Genomic DNA, 23231 nt, shown 5'->3' with positions numbered 1-23231 from the left:
AGCCTTTAATATCAGTATAGGCCCCTCTGTACATCATTAAGAAATTGATCCAAATGTATTGATCCTGAAGAAAAGCTTCATCAGACACTCAGAAATGAACCCAGAAATAACTCTGACTGTTTCTAACTCTGCAGGACACAATCATTTTAGCCCTTACTGGTCGGACTTTGCTCATTGAGGTTTGGATACAATTTATGGAGCAGGAACTGTTTTGCATAAACAGTTTGAAAATTTGCAGCAATTTTACTTTCTTCTGTCTGGCTGCTGGCATTTTCCAGATGTGCAACAAGATGTTTCCACATGTGCAGCAAGGAAAAAAACGATATTCCTCAATGTGCATTTTTTTTGTGCCAGATGGGATTTTTTATTTATTTTGACAAGACAGTTTGCAATGTTAGGAATATACATAGCAAAAGTCAGTTTAAAACATTTATGTGATTCTTTGTTTTTCCTTTTTTAACAAGATTACAGAACACAGATCACACCGCCACCTTTGTGATTTACGGACAACCAGGTCAATCCCCTGAGTCACAACCGCCCCAATGCATGGGAAGTATAGCAACTTTAGTTGGCCTAATTATACCAGAATCAGAATTTAATTAATTGGCCAGGTGTATTTACACATACAAAGATATTCCAGAGATTCCAGTTGCCAGTATACATTTCAACATACCTATAGTTACACAGCAGATGTGTCACATCTAACTAAAATAACAACCCGGCAATAAAATCTTCTTTCATTAGGATTATGTGTGGTTGAATTATCATATAAAAGTCATGAAAACTATTTTATATAAACTCTGACAGCAAAAAATAAAAAAGGAAAAAAATAAAATATATATACATATATATACATATACATATATATATATATATATATATATATATATATATATATATATATATATATATATATATATATATGTATATATATGCTATGTGGTGCGAGATCAACTCGCGAGATCATCTGGCTCGCGGAGCTTTGGTTTGGCACGTGTGCTGTTCTTTTTTTTCTTTTTTTTTTTTAAGTGTGGCTCTCAGCTGCCGAGGCGGATGATGATGATGGCGGAGCTGGTTCAGGGACAGGCCTCGGTGGCTCAGCCCGGAACGAAAGATGACTTCGCAGACACGATACGCCGGGTCCGACAGGTAAAATGCTCTCCAGCGAACACACGTGTAGCGCTTTCGGACCACAAACAACGTGTTTGCATGTGGAACAGGGCAGGGCTGTGGTCGGGGCACCCCGGACCCCCTACTACACACACTCCTCATGTACCCAGCAAGCTAGCAAGCTAACGATAAGTAGCCGAGGCAGCATAGCTGAGAGGACAGATTAGAGTTTACACGGGACGCGAGACGCATTAAGCAACCGAGGAAAAGCTGTCAAAACGACCACACAAACCATGTCTGACGCAAAACACGGAGGCCTCTCATTATGTCGAACTTTGTGCAACTTTAGTAAGTTAACCCGACACACTGCAACCTGTTGTGAAGCAACATAAGTTGCAGTTAGCTTAGCTAGCTAACTTACTATCACAAGTTTGATACCTTGCAGCTTGAACCCGCCACGTGACCATGGCTAATATTTAGTTTAGACGTGAATCCTTATCAACCGAGCTGCCTGACACGCTGTCAATAAAGTTAGCTTGCTAGTTCTTGGTCCCGAGTTAGCTTTAGTGTAACCGGCTGTTGCCCCATTTAAAGAGACGCACTTAGAGCTTAAACGGTGATCACGTGTAATACTAACGTCGATTCCCCGTCTTTCATTTAACAACGAGCTCGTGTTTCAAACTTGAAGCGTGTTTTTTTGCGTAGTAGCATACATGTGAGTAAGCTAGCTGGGAACTGGTGCTAGCTAGCTAGCGTGTGTGGCACTGTGTGTCCCAAAAGGCAGCGTTGGAGTAAGGCCATGTAGTGTAACGTCATCTGTTCAAATAAGCCCCCCTCCACTCCTGTTGAGCACATTTGTTTTTTTCCACTGCTGCCTGGAAAATACCAGAAAATAAAATGTAAAACTTTCAGTCTTCATTTCACTGCTCCCCCTGTTCACCATCATCATCATATTTACTAGTTTCAGATCGTGACAGAGGTTCACTGTAGTTGGACCACCATTAAGTTGATCAAAGCTGTTAATAGAGTGTGAATTGGACTTTAGTCACACACAGTTAATCTTTCCCCTGTGTAGATTGTGTAGATTATATCCCTAATAGCCAGGTTTGTCCCTGTGTTTTAATCCCGTAATTCATACGATAGTAAAAAAAGATGTGTATTAATATCTTGCATAACAGATACTGAGCTTGGTGCTCATTGTTAGTAAATTTGGGAACATGTAGTCCAATTTTGAGCACACCCAGATACAAGCATGACATGTCAAGTACATGCGACTGCTTTTATATCCCTCCATTAAATCCTCTTTCCTCCACTTTCTCACATGTATGCTTCACATCACATTCACAAGATCTCAGATTAAAACAAAAAGCTTCATGTCGGCCTCTTAGCTGCAACAACAAGTAGGTTACGAAGGATTTAGTTGTGGTTATCTACCTCACTCTTGCATCATTAATTGCAGAAGGGCCATAGATACTGCTGTTAATAATCAAAGACTATCATCAGAATGAATCACATATTAACCCTCGTAAAAAGTTATGTATATCTGCCATATTGTGTTCGTGGCTGGTGTTACATTGTGGATTTTTGCATGCCTCTGTGTACTTTATAGAAAAGGGAAGTCATGCATGTTTATCATATGATGTTGATGTAGCAGAAGTCTGAGCGATAGGGAGTGCAGGCCTTGTTTTAATGCTTCTTTATTCTGATGTGTATGTTAGCTGTTCTCCACAGATGCAGTTATAGATGTCACGGGTTCTCTCTATTTGAATCTTTAAGCTGCATGAGCTGAAATTGCTTTGCAATGTCTTTCATGTTAACTGCTGTTAAACTGATGAAAACGTACACACCAATTCTTGCATTATATGAAGACCACATTGAGTGAATAGTCTAGCTCTGTGACTGAACAGTTGTGCCACAGCACCCAATGGACAAGGTGTTCTCGGACCCTAAATATAAACCATACATACTTTGGTTCCCATGTAACCACATGTCACAGGATTTCATTTCTGTTATTTTTAGATAAATCGGACATTAAAGTACATATTTGAAATCTGACTAGTTTCTATTAACTATTACTTTTTTATTTTATTTTTATATATTTTTTATATACATGTTGGTCTTGGAGTCCACAGCAGTGTTTACCCAGAGGCCTCAGTGAACATCGAGTTGTTTCTACTGTAAGATAGTTTGTTACGGACAGTTTGACATAAAATCCAACAGACTGCGTGACCGTACTTGACCTGACTGCTGCAAGACGCCTCTGTAGCTAATGCTTATGTGCACACGAATGCATCTTTGTTTCTATGCACTACACTCGGGTAAATCTGCATCAGACAAAGTCAAATTTGTCATAGTGAGTTTAGGTTCTTTGATCCTTAAAGCTGGCAAGACTTCATTTATCGTATAGGATCGAGGTAGTTTATTTTAAAGATTTCTGTCAAGTCTTGGTGACCTGAATCGACAATAATTAGTACACCTAAGACTCCGTCTATATTAAACAGTTTAAAATTACGCAAAGAAAAATAGCATTTTCAGGTCGTTTTCACAGTTAACCAGAACAATAATATATATTTTTTACATGGGTTTTCTCTGTGCATACTCAAACATAAAGGTGGCATTTAAGATTAATCCACTGTGGATATTTTTTTTGACTTGGTGAGGATGGAGGGCTGACGCTGACTATTTAAATATAGTTGGTTTTAATATGGACGAAGTGCATTCCAGCAGTCTTTCTCACTGAGCAGCCGTCTATATGCATGCGTTTGAATCATAGCGTTCATAATAAACTCGGTGTATGCTGGTATACTTGATATTTGCCTCTCGCTGAACAAGCAATAGATAAGCGTCTATTGAATCATGTTGCAGCAGCAATCTGAACAACAGTAATCACTTTGGTTTGTAATTAATGAAGCAAGATTCAACAAGATAATTCAACATGTCGATACAAATACGGTAAAATCCAATAAGCTACACCCATACTATTCTGGACACGCCTTATAAATAGGGTGATTTGGGAGATATTTCTCTGGTATCTGCTCAGCTGTAGTGAAATATAACTCGGAGTGAAACTAATTAAACTGAAAGTCTTCAGCATTTTCCTGAGTATTTTAAGTCAGTTTTCAGGCTGCTCGACATACATGGCTACAACGATGTCATGGAAAACAGCAGCCCTCACACCTGCTTCCTTTCCTGCCTCCTTATTCCCTCTCACTTCAACCGCTGGGCTCTGAAGTAGATAATCATCCCCGAAGGTGATGGAAGACTCTAATTGCTGTCACTATATTTTCATATCGTGAAAGAGATTCCAGTCAGGCACAGATGTCAATTTGGTGTAATTTTCTGAAATGCTATACTTTTGTATGGAAGCAGAGGTGGCAGATTAACGGGTAGTGGAACATGCTGTTGGTGCTTTCGTGCCGCTTAACTGAAGATTTAAATGTCACTGCAGAACACAAGTATCTACTTTAGTTTGGCTAGTGGATGATTTTGAAAGTAGAAATACTTTGTTTGTTTAGCTACTCTGTGACGCAAATAACTGCACTCTACTTGAAATTATTTGTGGGGGTTGGACACTTTCCATCATTCAAAGACAAACATGTAGCGAAATGTTTGTCGTAAACATCAATTAATTGTTTTCTTGTACTGTGTTCTTACATGACATGACTAGGTGTGGGTGTGGACCAAGACTTTTTTGGTACAGAGAGTAAAAACTGGTCAAGTACCAACAGCTGATATTGATTTAAACCGTTTTGCCAAGTTTTTATTTACTGCAGGCAAAGTTCTTGTACAGCTGCTTGTGTGACAGCACAGCTGTTGTTAAGAATTCGGCCTAAACTAAATATTAGCCATGGTCACATGGCGGGTCAAGCTGCAGGCTATCAAACTTGTGATAGTAAGTTAGCTAGCTAAGCTAACTGCAGCTTCTGTTGCTTCACAGTTTGCAGTGTGTCGGGTTAACTTACTAAAGTTGCACAAACTTCGACATAATGAGAGGCCTCTGTGTTTTGCGTCGGACATGGTTTGTGTGGTCGTTTTGACAGCTTTTCCTCGGTTAGTTAATGAGTCTTGTGTCCCGTGTAAACTCTAATCTGTCAAATTCTTGATTTAGTATCGTATCCACTCGTGTTAAATTCTGAGACAAACAAAAGTAGTACAGTATAACACAGTTTAAAATAAAACAAACTACAGCTCATAACATTTAAAGGGCACCCTTTTGATTCCACTTTGAACAAAACTCCATCCATCCATTTTCCAGATTTAAAAAAAATCAATTAGGCAATTAAAATAGTTTTAGATCACTGAAGGTAAATTTGGGATTTGGCCATCCCTTGTCTTTTCTCTCTTGTCTGCCTTTGCTCATCTTCATACTCTGAAACTGGAAGGTATGAGTTGTCTTTGTTCTGGGTAGCACTCATATCTGTTGTAACTTTCTGGCAAATTCAGTCTGCTGAGGAACTGACGTGTGCTGTGGTGATCTGTGTAATTTGTCAGTGAAAGAAGTTAGTTTAGTCAGTGAGACCGGACACATGTTTCTAGGTAAACGTGATTCTCGGTAGTCTAGACTGCTTCAAGCTGCTGTAACGATGTACAAAGTGCAGTTTTCAGCTGCTGTCAAATAATAACACTCTGCTACAGATGACTTTGTCAAGGCCCGACTTCACAGCAAAGTCAATGCTTTTAAGGAACAAAGAAGAAAAGAGTGTCACTTTTTTCATGAAAGGTTGTCTTGGAAAAGGAATAGTATGTTCAAAGATAATATCATAACATGTCCACTTCTCACCTTATTTATTCCGTCTGTTTTCCTGCTCTGTGTCTCCAGATGGCAGCCAAGATGGGAGGAGACCAGATGCCCAACATGAACAGTTCTCCTCCGGTCATAGACCACTCCCTCTATGGCTTTGGAGGGCAGAAACGTTCTCTAGACAATGGAGGTAAGAGGCCTTCAGTACCAACGCATACATGTCACGTTTGCACGTCTGCAGAATGTTCTCATGTATTGATCTATGTTCAACTTTTACTGATCAGCAGTCTGAGCGTGGCTCATATCATAGTTTATTGACCTGGTCATACATTCTCACACAAAAGATTTTGTACAGAATAAAGTCAGTGAAATTTGTGAAATGCACATAAATGAAATAAACCATGATAATAGAATAATAACAATCATTTGGCTTGTTAGAGCATTTCTTCAGTCAGGACTGTCTCAGTGTTTCTGGTAAACAACCTAAAGGTTTTATTCAAAGAAAACAGACATCAGCCAGCCTGTAAACTAAACTAAATTAATACATTTATGAGATTTGGACAAGTGAGTGCGAAGTATACACATAACAAAACTGTTCCCCCAGTGTGATCCAGTTTGACTTGGAGGTGTTTTTTGGGGGGGGTTTTTGTGTGTGTGTGTGTGTGTGTGTGTGTGTGTGTGTGTGTGTGTGTGTGTGTGTGTGTGTGTGTGTGTGTGTGTGTGTGTGTGTGTGTGTGTGTGTGTGTGTGTGTGTAAACTCTCCCTTTATCCTCGAGGCTAAATATTTGCAAATCATTTATGTTAAATTAGCATAGTTTACATTAATTTCACTTGTCATGAACCCTGTCAGAGTACGCGGTGGAGACTTGGCTTAAGGTGTCCATAACAATGCACACTGTGGTATCTGGTGCAGTTTTATTGGAGTAGTTTTACAATAACATGAGAAAGGTATCTGACCTAAAGCAGATACTGGGATTGTTGCATCCCTAGCTTAAATATTACCGTAGAGAGGGATAATAAACCACAACAAAAGAAAGAACTATGCAGGGGAAACCATGGCTTTGTGTTTTTATGTAGTGTTGAGTATCTTTACACTGCAGTGTCGTGAAAAACGTGTCATTCTATCTTGCTGTCCGTCGCACATGTATCAAATAAAGATTTCATGTCCATGAAGTGGAAACGCTAACTATTTATCCCGTCGTCCTCTTATCTTGTCACAGTTGTTTGTATGATAGTTCATCCCTGAAAGCATGCATAAATAAGTGAATGCAGTTCTGGTTTAGGTTTGTTTGCCGCACTGTTTGCAACAACGTGTCCTCGGTTTCTCTCTGTGAAGGCTGCCCCACCATATAGGGGAAATAACAGAAATGTTATCTTTGAAGCGCTGCGGTTAGCGCTCAGTATTTAGTATAGTATACAAATATACTCGAGGCATTCCCATTTATCTTACAGCCCTGTCCTCTTATAAACGCGGTACACCTCCTGTTTTATATTCATAGCTGTTCCGTTCTCAAGCGTTAACCCCGGTGCATTTCCAGAGGAAGTGAAATCAGTGCAAACGACCATAAAATTGATTTGAAGTTGCTAGATATCAACTCAGGTGTTCACGTTCATGGCAGCACATCCTCCACTGACCCTGCAGGACCCTTGCTTGGTGCTACCCGTCAAAATGCAATTCAGGACCAGCAGCCACTGACCCGGCTGCTGCCTCAGTTTTTTTCTGAGCGGCTCTGATTGAAACACTCACTCAAACACTCACAGACCTGATTACCATGCTGGTTGAAGCCCCCCCGCTGTGGGTCAGACACAAACACGGAGGATTGGCAGCACCATATCCATCTGCTCCCCTCCGTGACTCGTTCCTTTTTTCATTTCGCTGCTTCGTCACTTTCACAGATATTTAGAGTATTGTTTATGTATCTGTGATCTCACATTATTTCTCATGTTAATTGATTTGCTTTCCTCTCACCTCTCTCAGTAGGGAACCATCTCGGTGCAATGGTACATCAAAGGTGAGCAGAGCCTCCTCACATCTGTGTTTCTGTTCGTTTTGATGCACTTGGTTGTATTCTTAGTGTTTTCTCTGTGCCTCATTTAACCCTCTCAACCCAAAGCTGTTCCTGTCACATTTTACTCACTGTGGCCTCTTTTCTCACCTGCATATACACTGTACACTACGCTGTTTTGTCTTTCCTTGTATAAACTGTGTAGTTCAGACACAAAATGTATCGTTTACATTCAAAATAGTTTTGCCCCAAAAGAAGAATGGAATCATTAAAACGTTTTAGTCAACGTCCCCCCAGTGTTACGTGGTGGAGGAGACTCCTGTTGTGACCATTTTAACACACATGTACCCTTCAATTTCAAATGTGTTTTCCAGTCCAGAAAAGCAGAAGTGACCCTTGATCATTATTGAACCAAAATAGTACTTGCATTTGGGCTCTAAATATTTTGGGTTGCTGTTTTTCTTTCGGCCCTCTGCAGTCTACTCTGTGGTTAGATTGAATAGATTTGTTTCTATTGTCAGTGTGGTTGAATCATTGTACAGAGTTTATATTTCTCTATGTACAAAACATTACTTTTTGTTGCAAACCCTTCATACAAAATACCATTTATTTGGAAAGAGGACTTTTACAACCTAAAAGCATCAAAAGAAGATTAAAAAATATTTAATAGTGCTCATCAGCCATGTGACTGTAACGAATCAAGCTTTTTTTTTTTACCATGATATAAAAAAAGCAACATCTTTTTAAGAAGCTAGAACCAGAAAACGTTTGTATATTTAAGAAAACAACGATGGAACTCGTCATTTTTAGGGCTGAAACCATTAGTTGATCAATTGAAAATTAATCAGCAATTCTGTTAATGATTTGAATCTATTTTCTTTAAGCTATAATGCCAAAATTCACTGGTTCCAGCATCTTAAATGTGAATATTTTCTGTTTTTGTACGTCTTCAATGACCGTAAACTGAACATCTTTGGGTTTTAGATCAGAGAAAAGAAGCAATCAGAATACTTTATTGATCATGTGCTAATCTCTCCAGGGCTCTTGCTACAGAAGACTATAATGTGCCTGATAAGATGGTGGGATTCAGTAAGTAGCTCTTCAGTTCATTATAGTCGGTATTAATGTTTCATGTAATCATCAGTATTGACGTTCTGCTCAGTTTTTGGGTCACTGCTTAAGGCCCCTGTCTAAATTCAAAAAGGCTTCTAAACTGTCTCTCCTGCTTCTGTAGTCATTGGAAAAGGAGGAGAGCAGATCTCAAGAATTCAGCTGGAATCAGGTTGTAAGATCCAGATTGCTTCAGGTGAGTTGTGACTAAAGACGTTATCTACGCCCCTTGTTTCTGCTTTAAGTGTGAATTATTTTAAGATATCCATTGTGTCTCCTCAGAGGCCAGAAACATGTTTCAACTGAGAGGCATGAACCATGAACTGTAGAATATGGGGTCTTTTAAAGATTGCTATGATTTCTCCTTTTGTGCAGTGGTTTTGGAAATGTTTCGCAATAGTAGATTATCACAATGACTTTCAGACGTTTTACTCTTTCAAGAGATTAAAATGATTTGGCTTCACTTTAAGTCCCCGCTATTCAACATTTATTATTCAACATTGGGGTGACCGTGGCTAAGTGGAGAGCAGGGCCGCCTTTCAATTTTTTTAAACATTGCATATTTGTAATGTTTCATTATTAATAAAAGGATGAATTTACTTCCATTATCTTTTATTAATTCAATATTAGTAACAAATAGATATGTGTCAACTGGAGGGTTGCATTGCAAAGAGAACCAACAAGAAAATAAATAAAATTGTCTGTAGCAGCATCCTTGTAGTAAAACACAGAATTGTTATGTCAATTAACATAACAAGCTGCCCATATTCACAAATGAATAACATATACTTCTCTTTAAAGAAATCCCTGTTATAGCTCATAGTGTGCTACTTCAGTGATTCCGTGACGTCAGCTTTGGTTTGGTTGTAGAGCATCGCTGTGTCCATAAAAACGTTGAGATGAATGTTGTATCTCGGTTCCAGAGTGTGCAACATACCGCAAAAGCTCTGAGTCTGTGACTGAGAAGGGACGCCAACCCTTAGTGATCCGAGTCGGGCGGAAGAAGAAGCAGCGAACCATACGAATCGATACTGGTGTTAAATTAATAAGATGTATTTCTGACACCTGTGCTCACCTTACATCTGAGTCATCAACTAGTGTCTCGGTCTAATATCACACTTGTGTATTTGTGTGACGTTTAGATATAATTCTTAGGTCACAGAATGACATGCGAGCAGTTTGCATAGTGAGAAGCCAGAAGAACAGCTGCAGTTGTCTTTTAGCTTGCAACAATTGGACCTTTTTCCTCCTCGTGTTTCCGTGTGTGCAGTATCTGTAACCGTTGTGCTGATGTTGTTCCAGACAGCGGAGGCATGTTGGACCGGCCCTGCACGCTGACTGGAAGCCCAGAGAACATTGAGTAAGTCTCAACTTTGACAGATTTGCTCAAAGTGTGCGCTATTGTTGTGACACAGGGGGCATGAACTCTAATCTCTTTTCACATCTCCACTTAATTAGTCACTGAATCAGCTGAACACCTCTTTCACATTTGACAAAAACAAATGTGAGTGGAGTTTACTTTTGTAACTGTGGTGATAAATGTATTTCTTGCTGCTCCCCCACCACACAGTCAGGCCAAGAGGCTGCTGAGTGAGATTGTGGAGCAGTGTCGGTACGGTCCAGGCTTTCACAGCGACATGGACGGCAGCTCCATCCAACAGATCCTCATCCCCGCCAACAAAGTGGGCCTCGTCATCGGCAAAGGAGGAGAGACCATCAAACAGCTGCAGGTCTGGTAGTAGACCACACTGAATGAAACGCAAACAAGAACTGTACTCTGTTAAACATTTAACTCACTATCATTGTGGACATGCAGACTGCACTAAACGCAACAAAAACAGTTTTATTAGGGTTGCCAAATGTGCAGAATTTCTTCCATCATCTTTTACTTGAGATTTAAAGTTGCAGTACACCTTTTAGTCATATGAGGGAGCCTAGATGTTTTTATTGCTCAATAATCGTAGTCTATTTATAACAGTTATACAATGTGTTTGTTTTACTGAGAGGAGAAAAACGAGAGCCTGTTATCTGTCTAAATGAATGTATTTATAAAGCATTTAAAATGTACATATGTTTTCAGTAACACATTTATCAAATGTATCTATCTCTGATATATGTATCGTGATGAGGAAATGGCCGTAAAAATGGTCAAGAACGTTTATTTCCACATAAATTCCCTCTCATGATTTATAGATGAGGCCTGTCGTAAAGTGTGTCGCAATGGTTTGTCATTTTGAAAAAGTCTGATTCAAACCACATTCTTGGCATAGTAGTAAACTGAAATAGGGAGCCCCCCTTAAACCTGGTTCTGAATTTGAATCGGCTATAAATCAGTATAAACCTGGTTCTTTAATCGGTACTTGAAGAAACCAAGGAGTGAGTTTAGTGCATCAGAAAATATGGTTTTGGTGTCATTTATGGTCGGGGTTCTGTCTGTATTTGTAGGGGTGAGCTCTACGGCTGTCACACACACACACATGCACGCACGCGCACTAACATAAGCATCCTTCATAGCTATTCAACTTGATGGCCAAGATTACATCAAAATATAAAACCTGTTCTTGGAGATGTGGCCGAATTTCCTCCCTTCAGCGGGAACAGTCTTTTGAGCCCCGGGTAACTCTATGGTGCGTTTCTGCTCCGGTCTGATTGTACCCCTGCAGGAGAGGACAGGAGTGCAGATGATAATGATTCAGGATGACCCGATGCCCACTGGAGCAGACAAGCCCCTGAGAATCACTGGGGATCCCCACAAAGTGCAGGTCGGTCTCAGAGGAGCTCAGTGTGTGCTGCTATGCTGCCAGTTTACACTCAATTTTACACATTTTATACCTTCAGTGTTTCAGTCATTTGAAAGTCTTTGTTTTTATCGAGAATTCCTGCTGGACATTTATGATTCACATTATTTATTTATTTTTTTAAAGAATGTGTTAATAAAGATTTTGTCTTTCAATCTTCTTCATAGCAAGCCCGTGAACTTGTGGTAAAGCTCATCCGAGACAAGGACCAAGGAGACTTCAGGGTGGGCCGGGCTGACTTTGGATCCAAAATGGGGGGAAGCAGTCTGGATGTAAGAGCTTTTCTTCCGCTTCTATAAATGTTAGACGGCTAAGATAATGTGATTTTTGATCACATTTGATATTTTTGCTATATTTTCTGAATTCTTCTCTCTGTCCTCTTCGTCCAGGTGGTTGTGCCCAGATTTGCTGTCGGCATCATCATCGGCAGGAACGGAGAAATGATCAAGAAGATTCAGAATGATGCGGGGGTCCGGATCCAGTTCAAACAAGGTAAGAGGAAACAAGACCTCAAGTTAGCAATCACGTAAAGTAGAAATGTGTAATCCCTAACACTGGTCATGATATTGATGTTGAAACGTGTATTTGTGCCCTAAAGACAGATAATGTTGCCTCAGGAATAGAAACAAGTTTGACGTTGAGTTTCTCATCTGGTGGCTGATATTTATTCCAGTCCAATAATCTGAAAGTTTTTACATAATGAGTTGTATTTAAACAACAGTTACAGACCTTTTTGTGTCCCTTGTGTTTGTCGTCCAGATGATGGAGTCAGTCCTGACCGAATTGCTCAGGTGATGGGTCAGCCAGACCACTGCCACCATGCGGTCCACCTCATCAATGAACTGGTCCAGACTGCTCAGGTTTGTGTTTCTGCTTTCATCCTCTCTGTTTACATCGCTCCAGTAAATACGATTTTATTGGGATAACAACAAGACACAATATTTTAATAATAAGGATAAAAAGTTTTCTACGCAACTTTTAAAAATAGTAAATGGAGATTGCCCTGGGTAAAAATCCATTAAATGAGAATCTCTAAATTTCCTGCAAACTGCTCGATTATGTCAAAAAAACTGTTGCTGCTTTCCTTCCTGTAGGAGCGAGATGGATTTGGAGGTGTAATTGGACGTCGGGGGCGAAGTGACTGTAACATGGGAAGCTCTGGAGGACTGCAGGAGGTGACCTATGCAGTACCTGCTGATAAGTGTGGACTAGTGATTGGCAAAGGTAAGGAACATGTTTTCATTAAGTTTCATAACTCGGTTTCAACGTGTTGTTGCTGTAAGGTTGTGCTTTGTATTTATAGCTGAGACTTTTTTTTGTGACAGACTTCAGTGTGAGCGTGTCTGGTATAATCTGTTTCTTGCCGCCTGAGAGAAATAATAGTCCATCAATATGAACGGTCTTAATAAGATTATATCCAAATGGCCAGATTGCCTTTTTCCTTTTTAATAACTGAATGCCGTTTGGTGTTCTGCGTGAAACTGATGAGAAGAGGTGGGGGGGTGAGTGACCACCCTCCTATTCTCTCTCCAGGCCTCATGTATACAGCACAAGTGGCATTCATTGGCTTCACTAAGGGCTTAATGACGGGGATAATGCGTGTAATGTGACATTAATTGTTAAAGGTGCATAATAACAGCCCTCAATCATGTGGAAGGCTGCCTGGCATCTAATGAGGGTCTTTCAGCCCAATAGAGTGCAGCGAGGGAATGAATAGAAGGAATTAGCTTATTGGCTATTCATGCCCACTCTATTGCCAGCTATTTAAAAGTCATTGACCATTGCATTGGAAGGTGTGTGTGTGTGTGTGTGTGTGTGTGTGTGTGTGTGTGTGTGTGTGTGTGTGTGTGTGTGTGTGTGTGCGTGCGTGTGCGTGCAGTTGTGGGCGGGTTCGGAGTGGGCCTCTTTACCTAAGATAAAAACATGGCAATAGAAATGTCAAGTGGCTTTTGTGCATGTAGTGGGGCGAGGGAAACAAATAAACCTGGGCGTTGCGTCCCCCTCTCTGCGCATTAGCATATGAAGTGGGCCAATATGGTGGAGATGGTGGTGGGTCTGGGTCCTGTCAGCCGTCCCTTAAAGGGTGCGGTGATTAATATCTTTACGATGCCATATGCAGCCCGTTGCCCCTCTGTTCTGACCCCCTACACACACACACACACACACACACACACACACACACACACACACACACACACACACACACACACACACACACACACACACACACACACACAGCTTGATGAATCAAGCCACCCACCAACCTGCTCACACTTTATTACAGCTGTGAGTTCAGTGCAAGAGCCGAAACAAGTATCCAACAACTTCACTAAAAATCTAAACTCAAAGGTCCACGTACTAGGACTAGGTTTTCCAGGACTTTCAGTCGCTTCTCATACTGGATGGAGTTTGCTCATTTGAAAGTTGAAGTTTGCTTGTTTTGAAAGCTAGTAAGTGGACCATATGTGTTGACATAGATTTGTCAAACTCTACTGCTTTTAATGTGGAGAATGGACTTCCACACATGGACATACCCCTGATGATTCAAATTGTTTTAAATCCAACGTTGCATTAGCTAAACTTGGTTTCTCACGTTTCAGTTTGATATATCTGTACTCATCTATACTGCTTGATTTTCATCTCTTCTTCCATGAGCGGCTGCTACAAAATAAAATGTTCTTTATTCGAGTCGTGTTGTGAAATTATGACGTGTAGTTTTACGAATTTAGTTGGCAACGTAATATTAATAATGGTAATTAAAATGTAACGAATAAAGTGTTGAGTTAGATTTTATGTGAGAGCGTTGGTGGTTCAAGCCCCAGCTCTTCCTGTTGAAGTGTCTTTGTGAAAGAGACGGCATCCCAAATTGGGGATTTGTGGGTTTCCTTCCTCAGTCCAGAGACATGGAGCTTAGGTGGGTTGGCGACTCTAAATGTCCCGTAGGTGTGAATGTGAGCATGAATGGCTGTCAGTCTCCGTGATAGACTGGAGACCTGTCCACGGCGGACCCCGCCTCTCGCCCAATGACAGCTGGGACGCGGCTACCCCCCCGCCCCCCTGTGACCCTCTAAAGGATAAGCGGATAGATGGATGGATTATCGGTTAATGTTCAATGGCTTGATTAACTGATCATGTCGGCTCTAGAACAAAGTATAAGATAGAACACATAAATAACGTAGTGAAAAGTACTCAAACGACTTTTCCTTTTCTTGTTTGAGTTTTTATGGAAAAACTCAATCTGCAACCAAATTCATCCTGGAGGGCAAATCTATTTATTTCTTAGTGGAAGTTACTAAACGTGTCTTTCCTGATTATATATTGATATAAAAATACTCTTCTCATCATAATATTGATTTTAAACCGTACTGCCCAGCTCTAGTTTGATGTAAACACTACCGTCGCATTAGGAATTAGCGCGATACACATTCTGTTAATGTTGTTTTCCCTCGAGGCCTGAGAGTTTCACCCCACCAGCAGCTAACCAGTCCATTTGGTCTGCCTTGAATGCTGTCACCAGTTGCACTTTTGTGTCCCCTCCTTTTCTCCAGCTCACTAAACCAGTCTCATTAATAAGGCCCGTATTATCTGCCCTCACTACAGCCCAGTCCATGAAATGAATAGTCGGGGTCTTCATTGCACTCTGCTGTCTGACTAGAAGAGCTCATAATGGCTTCATTAAGGCAGAAGTTTCATTTGGTTGACAATGGGTTAATGGGCCCTGTGCAGTCTGTTGGCAGCCAGGAATCGGCTCCGGGAGGAGGAGAGCTTTTTGATGAGCGTTTTCATTCGCAGGTCAGCCGGGGTCATCCGAGTGTCAGCCACAAGTGAACAAATGTGTAATTGATGTTGGGACAGCCCCGGTGTCCCCCCGGGAAGCACCCTCAGCCTTTTTTCCTTCAGATGGGTGTTGTGGAGGGGGGGGTGGCGTCTATATGCTCCCCCGTTCACTCCCTCCTCTCATCACAGAGGACAACACCGAGTCAAGAATGAAAAGGGTAAAAGAGACAAACGATATCCCAGAAGGAGGATACGCTTCAATTTTGGCCCTTTTCTCCTGCCTGCTATGTTTAATTTCTCCCTGCTGGTGTAATTGCTCTCCCCACACGTCGGGAAGCTGGCATCTGACGCAGCGGAGGGGGAGGGGGGAGGTGTGCAGGAGATGTCTCCTTTTGTTTCCTGATTTGCATGGATGCTGCCACAGAATGGTAGATAAGTGGTGAGACGCAAGCCGGGAGTCTTCTTAAAGGTAGTGCTATCACACTGGCTTAATGCTGCGTTCATATCGCATTAGATGGATGGATTCAAATATTAATGCTGTACAAGCATTCACGTCTCCAGGCAGCTTCAGACTGATGATTACACACTTGGGCAAGTTACGGTTAGTCTTTGTGTTGCACTTCTTTCTACATACAAATGATGGTGTTTTGTGATGAGTGAAGAAAGAGCACTTGAGAGTGAAACCCTTCTTCCTTCTACGTGAAGTAGGCGTTATCGTTTTTATTGTTTCGGAAAGTTTCAAAGCATTTGTGTTGTGAAAGTCTTACGTGAGTCGCGCACAAAAACAGTTTGTGATCGTTTGATGAGTTTATTAATCAATTGGATGATTATCAAAGTAGTTGCCAGTAAGTTTCTAAATGTTGAGGCCATTTTTTACCAGTTCCTGGTTCTCAATGTGAGGATTCTTTTGTTTTCCTTTGTCTTTTGTGGTAGTTGAACCAAATTTATTTATGTTTTGGACAGTTGGTCAAACTAATGAGAACTTCCTCTTGGGCTGTTGAACTGTTGAATAGTCTGTATTTTCTGACATTATTATATCTGCAGATCAACCAATAACAAAAACACCTGCTAGTCGCAGCCCTAGTTAAATACGATGCATTGTTTGCTTCCCCAGGTGGAGAAACCATCAAGAACATCAAAGAGCAGTCTCGTGCCCACGTGGAGCTGCAGAGAAACCCGCCGCCCAACACCGATCCCAACGTGCGCATCTTCTCCATCCGAGGCACCCCTCAGCAGTTGGAGAAGGCCCGCCAGCTGATCGATGAGAGAATTGGGGTAGGTGGTCTGGCCCAGGCCCCAAAAATCTATTGTCTGGCCCGATATTCATGAGCGCACGTCAATGCGGAGAGCTGCCGGGTTGCTGTGGTCCTGGTGGCCGGCAGGATGTCACCAGAGGTTAAACATAAAGAATCCATCAAATGGACTTAATGGAGTGCATCAGCGCCTGGCCCTGCCCTCTGACCTTGCCTGTTGGCTCCCTTTTTAAACACAAGTGTGGTCCCTCACTCGCCTCCTCTTCCCTTTTCTGTGCTCTAGGGCCCAGGAATGGGGGGCAACAGCAGCTTCGGTATGAATCCCTACAACCAAGGACCAACCACTCCTCCTCAACAGTATGCTTCAACCTCTCCTCAAACCACCTCACGTTGTCGTAAGAAATTGTCAACTTTATTACTCACATTGAATTGTCTGTTTGTTTTTACATAAGTGGGGCTCAGACCTTCATGACCGGTGGAGGAGGAGGAGGAGGAGGAGGAGGTGGAGGAGGAGGAGGAGGAGGGTGGGGTACAACTTTTCAAATATGGCAGCCTCAAGGCCAACAGGACCACAGTAAGTAAAATACACCAAGAACTGCTAAAGCAACCTGACCACATATGAATAGAAATGTGATCCTTTCCCAGCTAGATCATTCTGCTCAATGAGGGAACAAACAGAATTTATTTTGTTGCCTTTTTAAATGTGGCTCTGAAAGCGTAGCCAGGCTAGTTTCATCTAACGTTTCCAGCAGGCTGGGGTAAGATGGTTACGCTCGCTGTGGCTAACCACCTCTTTCCTGTTCAGACAATTTTAAATTCGCTGTCGATGGAAATCATTAGGAAACGGATGAGAGCAGAAGGTGAAAAGGGAAAAGCAAAGGCCACTGTCAGTAACTGTGGCGGCGTTATCTGTGTCTGGTTTCAGGTCACAATGGATCCCAGACGAGCCAGATGGACTGGGAGCAGTATTATAAAAAGCTAGGCAAGAGAAAAGGATATTTCTGTTTTCACGTCCACTTTATTCCACAATCTTGTTCCACAGAAGTTTAAATTGAAGTCATCCTTTTGTTGTATACAAGTTATTTGTTCAGACTGATGAAGCCATGCATTTACTCACCATGTTGGAAATATGAGCATGAATCCTGCTTGCAATTTAAGTGTAAAACCCTGCTCACTAAAACTGAAAAGTCACAGGGGAAAGGCTGTGTTTAAGACTTGTATTTTAAAAAACAAAACAAAATTGGAACTCTTCCTCTGTTGGGTTTTCAGGTCAGCAAAACCAAGCCCAGAGCTCTGCTCCTGAATACAACAAAGCTTGGGGTGAGTACTTGTGGAAGTGTTTCATTATGAGCTCAAACCTGCAGGTTGACTTCATGTATTTGATTCTGGCTCTTCTTGCTTCTTTCCTTACTGTTGTGTTTTCTTCCCCTTCAGGCCAGACAGCTGGTCCTGGATCTCAGCAGACCTCTAATCCTGACTACAACGCCTGGGTTGACTTCTACAGACAGCCGGTGGCCTACTTCAACCAGGGCGCTCAGCAAACACAAGCCCCGGGTCTTCAGGTGACAACCAGCAGAACACATTGATCAGGAGGAGGCTGGTATTCTTTCTTATTGCCAAAAAATCCCATAAAACGACCAAAACCAATAATACTAGTCGGTTTCTCAATACTTTTTGACTTTATACTCTGACTTTGGCTGTCAGCTCCAAACCCATTGGTTCCTACTGTCGATGTAAACCTTTTTAAATTCATCTTTTTAAAAGGCTGTTTCTTCCTCAAACAGCTTTGAGCAGTCATTTTGTGCAATTTTGACTTTAAAAACAAGAGCAGAGCTGAAGCAATTTAGCGGTTTCGACAGAAAATGTACCTGTAACTACTTTTAATAATTGAATCTGTGAAAGGAAATGTGTTTCAATAGTTGTTGTCCATCAATGGAGCTCTATGGCACAGTTCTTACTGGTTGGATTGGTTGACAGTAAGAAAATATATCGCATCACCTGATTTCTCTTTAAATCTCCAAACAAATGTGAGTGGAATCGGCTGTGATGTTAATGATGAACAAACGTGTTTTTATTCTCAGGATCATTAAGAGAAGACGGGGACAGACTTGAATCACTGAGGATGGAAACAACCCTTTTTTAACGGAGGGGTTCTAGATTTACAACGCCTTGAAAACTTTTTTTCTTAGTGAGAAACACTAGCTGTAGAATGACTTATATGATAAAGTAATATTTCTAAAAATCAGGAACAGTTATTTGTTACTAAATGCTTGTGTACACTGTTATTTTGAATAGACAGTATCTGGGATCCCTTTTTGGACTTGAGAGAGCTGTTTCGTTTTTCTATATTTTCCTGTCTTTGACTCAGATTGTACCGCCAAAACTGACCAGAGTTGTAACATTTCAAAAGGCAATATGATCTATTTTTTCTAGTTATGTTTGAAATGAAACCATGATTATGTGCTTAGCAGTCTTGAATACCATTTTGTCATAAGATGTTTAAAAAAAGAGTGTTCAAATGTTTTCCTTTTACATAATTCAGTGAAATGAAACTGTGATGTTTTGTTACAGGAAATGTATTTTTGTTACACGGTTTAAAAAGCAGGATTAATGTCGGCCAGCGACAGTAGTTCTGATTTAATTCCTGTTGTGCATTGTATGCTGTTTTTCATTGTCATGTTATTGTACTCTGGTTTAAAAAAAGGTGCAATATCTAATTTCCCTTTTGAAACAAAGATGGGTTCTCTAATATTTTGACAGACTTTTAACTTGTAGTTTTAAGATGTTATTTTGTTTTTTTCAAATGGAAATGTCATAGATAATGTATTACAATTATCTGTTATGATAGGATTTAGGGGGATGTTGCAAATAGCTTTTTTGCCTTTGCTACCTTGTAAAACTATGTATATATGCTCATATATTTGACTGTTAATTTAAAATATATATGTTTCATATATATATACTTATATAAAATTATTTTTTTCCTGTGATCAGTGTAGCAGGAGAATTGTCCCTCTTTTTCTGTTCTGTTTTCATACTGAAAATGTTCAAAGATTGTGAATGTGTGATTTGAAATTTGATGTTGCATCTTGTTATGAAGAAAAATAAGTGATAGATTTTTGTGTATGTTCTGTACCTGAACTATTCAAGACTGCTAAGCCTCTGTACTTCTACCTGTGTAATAATTAATATAGTATTTTTATGTTTTAAGTATTATGATCAAAAACTGTCTTATTTGGTACCTCCCAGTTCACCAACGCCCCACTGAGCCCTCACTGTGGACTCAGTGGGGCGTTGGACTCAGTCCAATGCTAATAACTTTTTAATTAATTTTTTATTTCCTTGTGTGAGCTAATATAAATGATGCATCATTATGGAAAAATGATTCTGGTATTAACGTCATTTCTTAATGAAAAGGGATATAATTTCAAAATGTCTAATTATGGTGTTTTCTTTCCTTTGTGTACAGTTAACATGTATTAAAAACATCCAGACTACCTTTATTGTGTACTGTTGAGCTGATTTTCAGTTTCATGACATTATCAACATTATGTCTTTTCTATTCTGACAAACCGTGAGATGATACATGGAGAATATATATATACATGTTTATATAGGCCAACTGTTTTCATGTTTTATGTTTTTAGTCTATTTCCAGTTCTCGTATTCAAATAAACTTTCCACAAGCCTCTCTTGTGGTTGATGTAAACTAGTTACAAGTTCTCAATGTTAACTGCAGCACTTCCCTTAAAGGTTAATATAGTTTTAACATTAAAGTACACATGAAGCTGGATTCTATCACCACAGGGCTGCCAGAAAAACAGCAAATGCATATTTCAACACAGTCAAACCTATCACATACATGTCGTTTAATATTTCAAATAAATGGCACAATTGTTCCTGGTTTGCAGATTAAAATAGTTAGAGATGTTCTTTACTTGCTGCTTTATTTTTTGGAGAGTTTTAGTCCTAATCTATCAGCCAGTCTTCTTTACGTGAAGCAAAAAACTTGTGTTGAAATTGTCAGTCAACATATATGATTGTCCTTAATTATTTAAGCCTGGCTTTATTTGGGGCTTCTGCTATACAAACACAATATTTCATATTCTATCTAGTATCGGCATTCCACTCTGGACCTGTTGGGTGAGTCTAAATCAGGTGTGACGATTGCCATTATATAAATTGAATGTTGACTCTATTCTCATGTTTCCAGTTTGCACCTCTACAAAATTGTGTTTGTTTCTCAAAATGAACTGTTTCGTGATTGATTTCGCTCTCCTCATTGCTCAGTAGTAGCCGATTTCCTACACCAACGTGTCTCATTGCTCCCTAAACAATCCATGTATCATTTCCATGCTTTCCCTTCTTGCACATGTTAGATGTCCACTTCCAGCAGCAGCACGTCATCCCTCAGCTCTCCTGTCTTGTCCCTCTCCACCCCCTCCAGACCCCCCTCCAGCTTTGTCACTGCACATCTTTGCACTCAGCAGGGGGACTCCTTCCACAGTGGACCCTGCGCGGCCCCATACCGTCCACTGCATTGATGCAGTGCAGCTGTTTCCAAATCCAGCCCTTGATTTTGATCCTCTTCCTTCTTTTTAGGGCCGCGTCCCCGTGGACACTTCTGACCTGGTGGTCCATTGTGGCCGTCTAATGATTTAGTTGTTCCGGGATCATTCGCAGACGGAGATTGAGAGGCACGATTATTATTCATATAGACTTTACTCGTACACCTTTGCTCCATCGGGGGTTATTTTATGCTGCAGCATGTCAACCATCCTCCATACAAATAGGAGTTTAGAGGAGGACAGTGTTTCTCATTTGGGAAACCCTTTAGGGCAAATTTGGTGTTATGCTAATTTGACTTGACTATTGACACAATATAGAACATCATGCAATTAAATACTTTAAAAATTACTAAACATACAGAGCAAGAATATTATAAACTTTAAAAAGTTGTTGCAGGGAAATAAAAAAATCTATTTAGCTGTTTTTTAAAGGATGATTCAAACTCATTCTTTAAATTGGATGAACTGCAGTTTTTGTGTTGCGTTCAATGGTTTTACTCAAGTGATGAACTTGTTCTTTACTTTAAGTTGCATTTCCTGCTACTTTAGTCTTGTACTCTACTAAAACAATGAGAGAAATATTGCACGTTTTATTGCTTTAATACATTTTTTTTCAGCGATAGTTACAAATTAAGTTGAATTATTGCTTTAAAAATATTTGATCAGCTTATAAAATATAATACATAAAGCAACAATAAAACAGTACTATAACTTGATGGAAGGAGCCAGTCTGCACAATGAGTACTTTTACTTTTGACACTTTAAATACATTTATCACCAACTTGGACCACTGAGGCCCATACGCTGCATCACTTAAATAACTCTTCTTTATACTATTCGGAGGGTTTTCTCAATGAGTTTTATTGATCTGTTTAGATTGTCTGTATATTAAAGAGCAGTGGAAGAAGTATTCAGATCTTTTAGTAAATGTAGCAATAACACAAAATGGAAAGACTTTGTCACAAGTCATGCAAACACAATTGTATTAAAAGTAGAAAAGTATTAGCATCAAAATATATTTAAAAGTACCAGAAGTATAATGGCCCATTTTTGAAAAACACATTCTTTTATTCTAATTGTTGATGCATTAATGTTTATCCCCAATGTTGCAGCTTGTAAAGTTGGAGCTAATTATAATCTATAACATTAAATAATAAATGATCAGCTTATTATATTTTGTATTCCCGTAATACTTTGAATTGGCAGTAATTAAAGCTGTCAGAGTATAAAGCACAGTGTGAGTATAAAGTAGAAATGAAATTACTCAAGTACCACAGAATTGTGCTTGAGTTATTGTATTTGAGTTCATGCTTGAGTTATTGTATTTAGTTACTTTTCGCCACTGGTGTTTTTGCTTTGAACTGAGTGATAATTTTTTAATTGTTGGAGAGGATGGATCCACTTTTCCAATTCAATATTTTCGGCTAAACAATTTAAAACCCGCTCTCCTCGCTGTGTAAATTTAGGTAAACGACTCCTCTACATCAAGCAGGTGTCCTGACTCCCCCCTGCGCCGTCCAACAAGGGAGGGTGGAGAAAACGCTCTTTTAGGGGGGGGGGGGCTTCCACCACCACCTCTCTCACCTTTGCAACAGATGAGCCGATCTTCAGTCTCCTCCACACTGTGGCAGCTACCTTAATCTGTTTTTAATGACCCTGCGGAGGATCCCCAGAGACTCCGCACTCTTTCCTCCCAGCTGGTTGGATGACTGCAGTTTGCAGAGGTGTGTGTGTGTACGCGCGTGCGTGTGTGCATGCGTGTGTGTCTGAGTCACTGATTCATAATGTGACTAGGATTTTTAGCCACATGTGTTTTATCGGGGATCATTATTTTAGAAGGACAAATTATTTTTAATCTTATTTTATTT

At 40.2% G+C, this 23231-nt stretch overlaps 1 protein-coding gene across 5 annotated transcripts; it reads left to right on the top strand.

Moving 5' to 3' along the window:
- Nucleotides 1-1022: 1022 nt before the first annotated feature.
- Nucleotides 1023-20294, top strand: fubp3 (far upstream element (FUSE) binding protein 3). Of its 5 annotated transcripts, none has more exons than XM_068706259.1 (19): nt 1023-1149; nt 5930-6041; nt 7830-7863; nt 8897-8946; nt 9092-9163; nt 10270-10327; nt 10538-10697; nt 11631-11729; nt 11933-12037; nt 12155-12257; nt 12525-12625; nt 12860-12989; nt 16657-16817; nt 17079-17152; nt 17248-17369; nt 17721-17777; nt 18065-18115; nt 18230-18357; nt 18877-20294. In XM_068706259.1, exons 1-19 carry the CDS (start codon nt 1054-1056, stop codon nt 18883-18885), a joined length of 1722 nt encoding a protein of 573 aa, XP_068562360.1. In that variant the 5' UTR covers nt 1023-1053; the 3' UTR covers nt 18886-20294. The 5 variants fall into 5 exon arrangements, with proteins under 5 accessions (XP_068562360.1, XP_068562359.1, XP_068562361.1 ...); XM_068706258.1 differs by having other exon boundaries at nt 17245-17369; XM_068706260.1 differs by lacking the exon at nt 17721-17777 and having other exon boundaries at nt 17245-17369.
- The last annotated feature ends 2937 nt before the right edge of the window (nt 20295-23231 follow it).

The sequence above is a fragment of the Cebidichthys violaceus genome, unplaced genomic scaffold, assembly GCF_023349555.1.
Source record: "Cebidichthys violaceus isolate CVI_PGR_0920_01 unplaced genomic scaffold, fCebVio1.0.p SCAF_12, whole genome shotgun sequence".
NCBI classification, from domain to species: Eukaryota; Metazoa; Chordata; class Actinopteri; order Perciformes; family Stichaeidae; genus Cebidichthys; species Cebidichthys violaceus.
Note: the sequence above shows the minus strand (reverse complement) of the source record. Positions and strands in the feature narration are given on the sequence as shown.

Bases quoted from the DNA above. Each gene is read 5' to 3' on its own strand.
- fubp3 (XM_068706258.1), top strand. From the start codon at position 1,054: ATGATGATGATGGCGGAGCTGGTTCAGGGACAGGCCTCGGTGGCTCAG. The intron at 17,153-17,244 runs GTATGCTTCAAC...TTGTTTTTACAT, and splicing joins CCAACCACTCCTCCTCAACA to AAGTGGGGCTCAGACCTTCA. The intron at 17,370-17,720 runs GTAAGTAAAATA...GTCTGGTTTCAG, and splicing joins TCAAGGCCAACAGGACCACA to GTCACAATGGATCCCAGACG.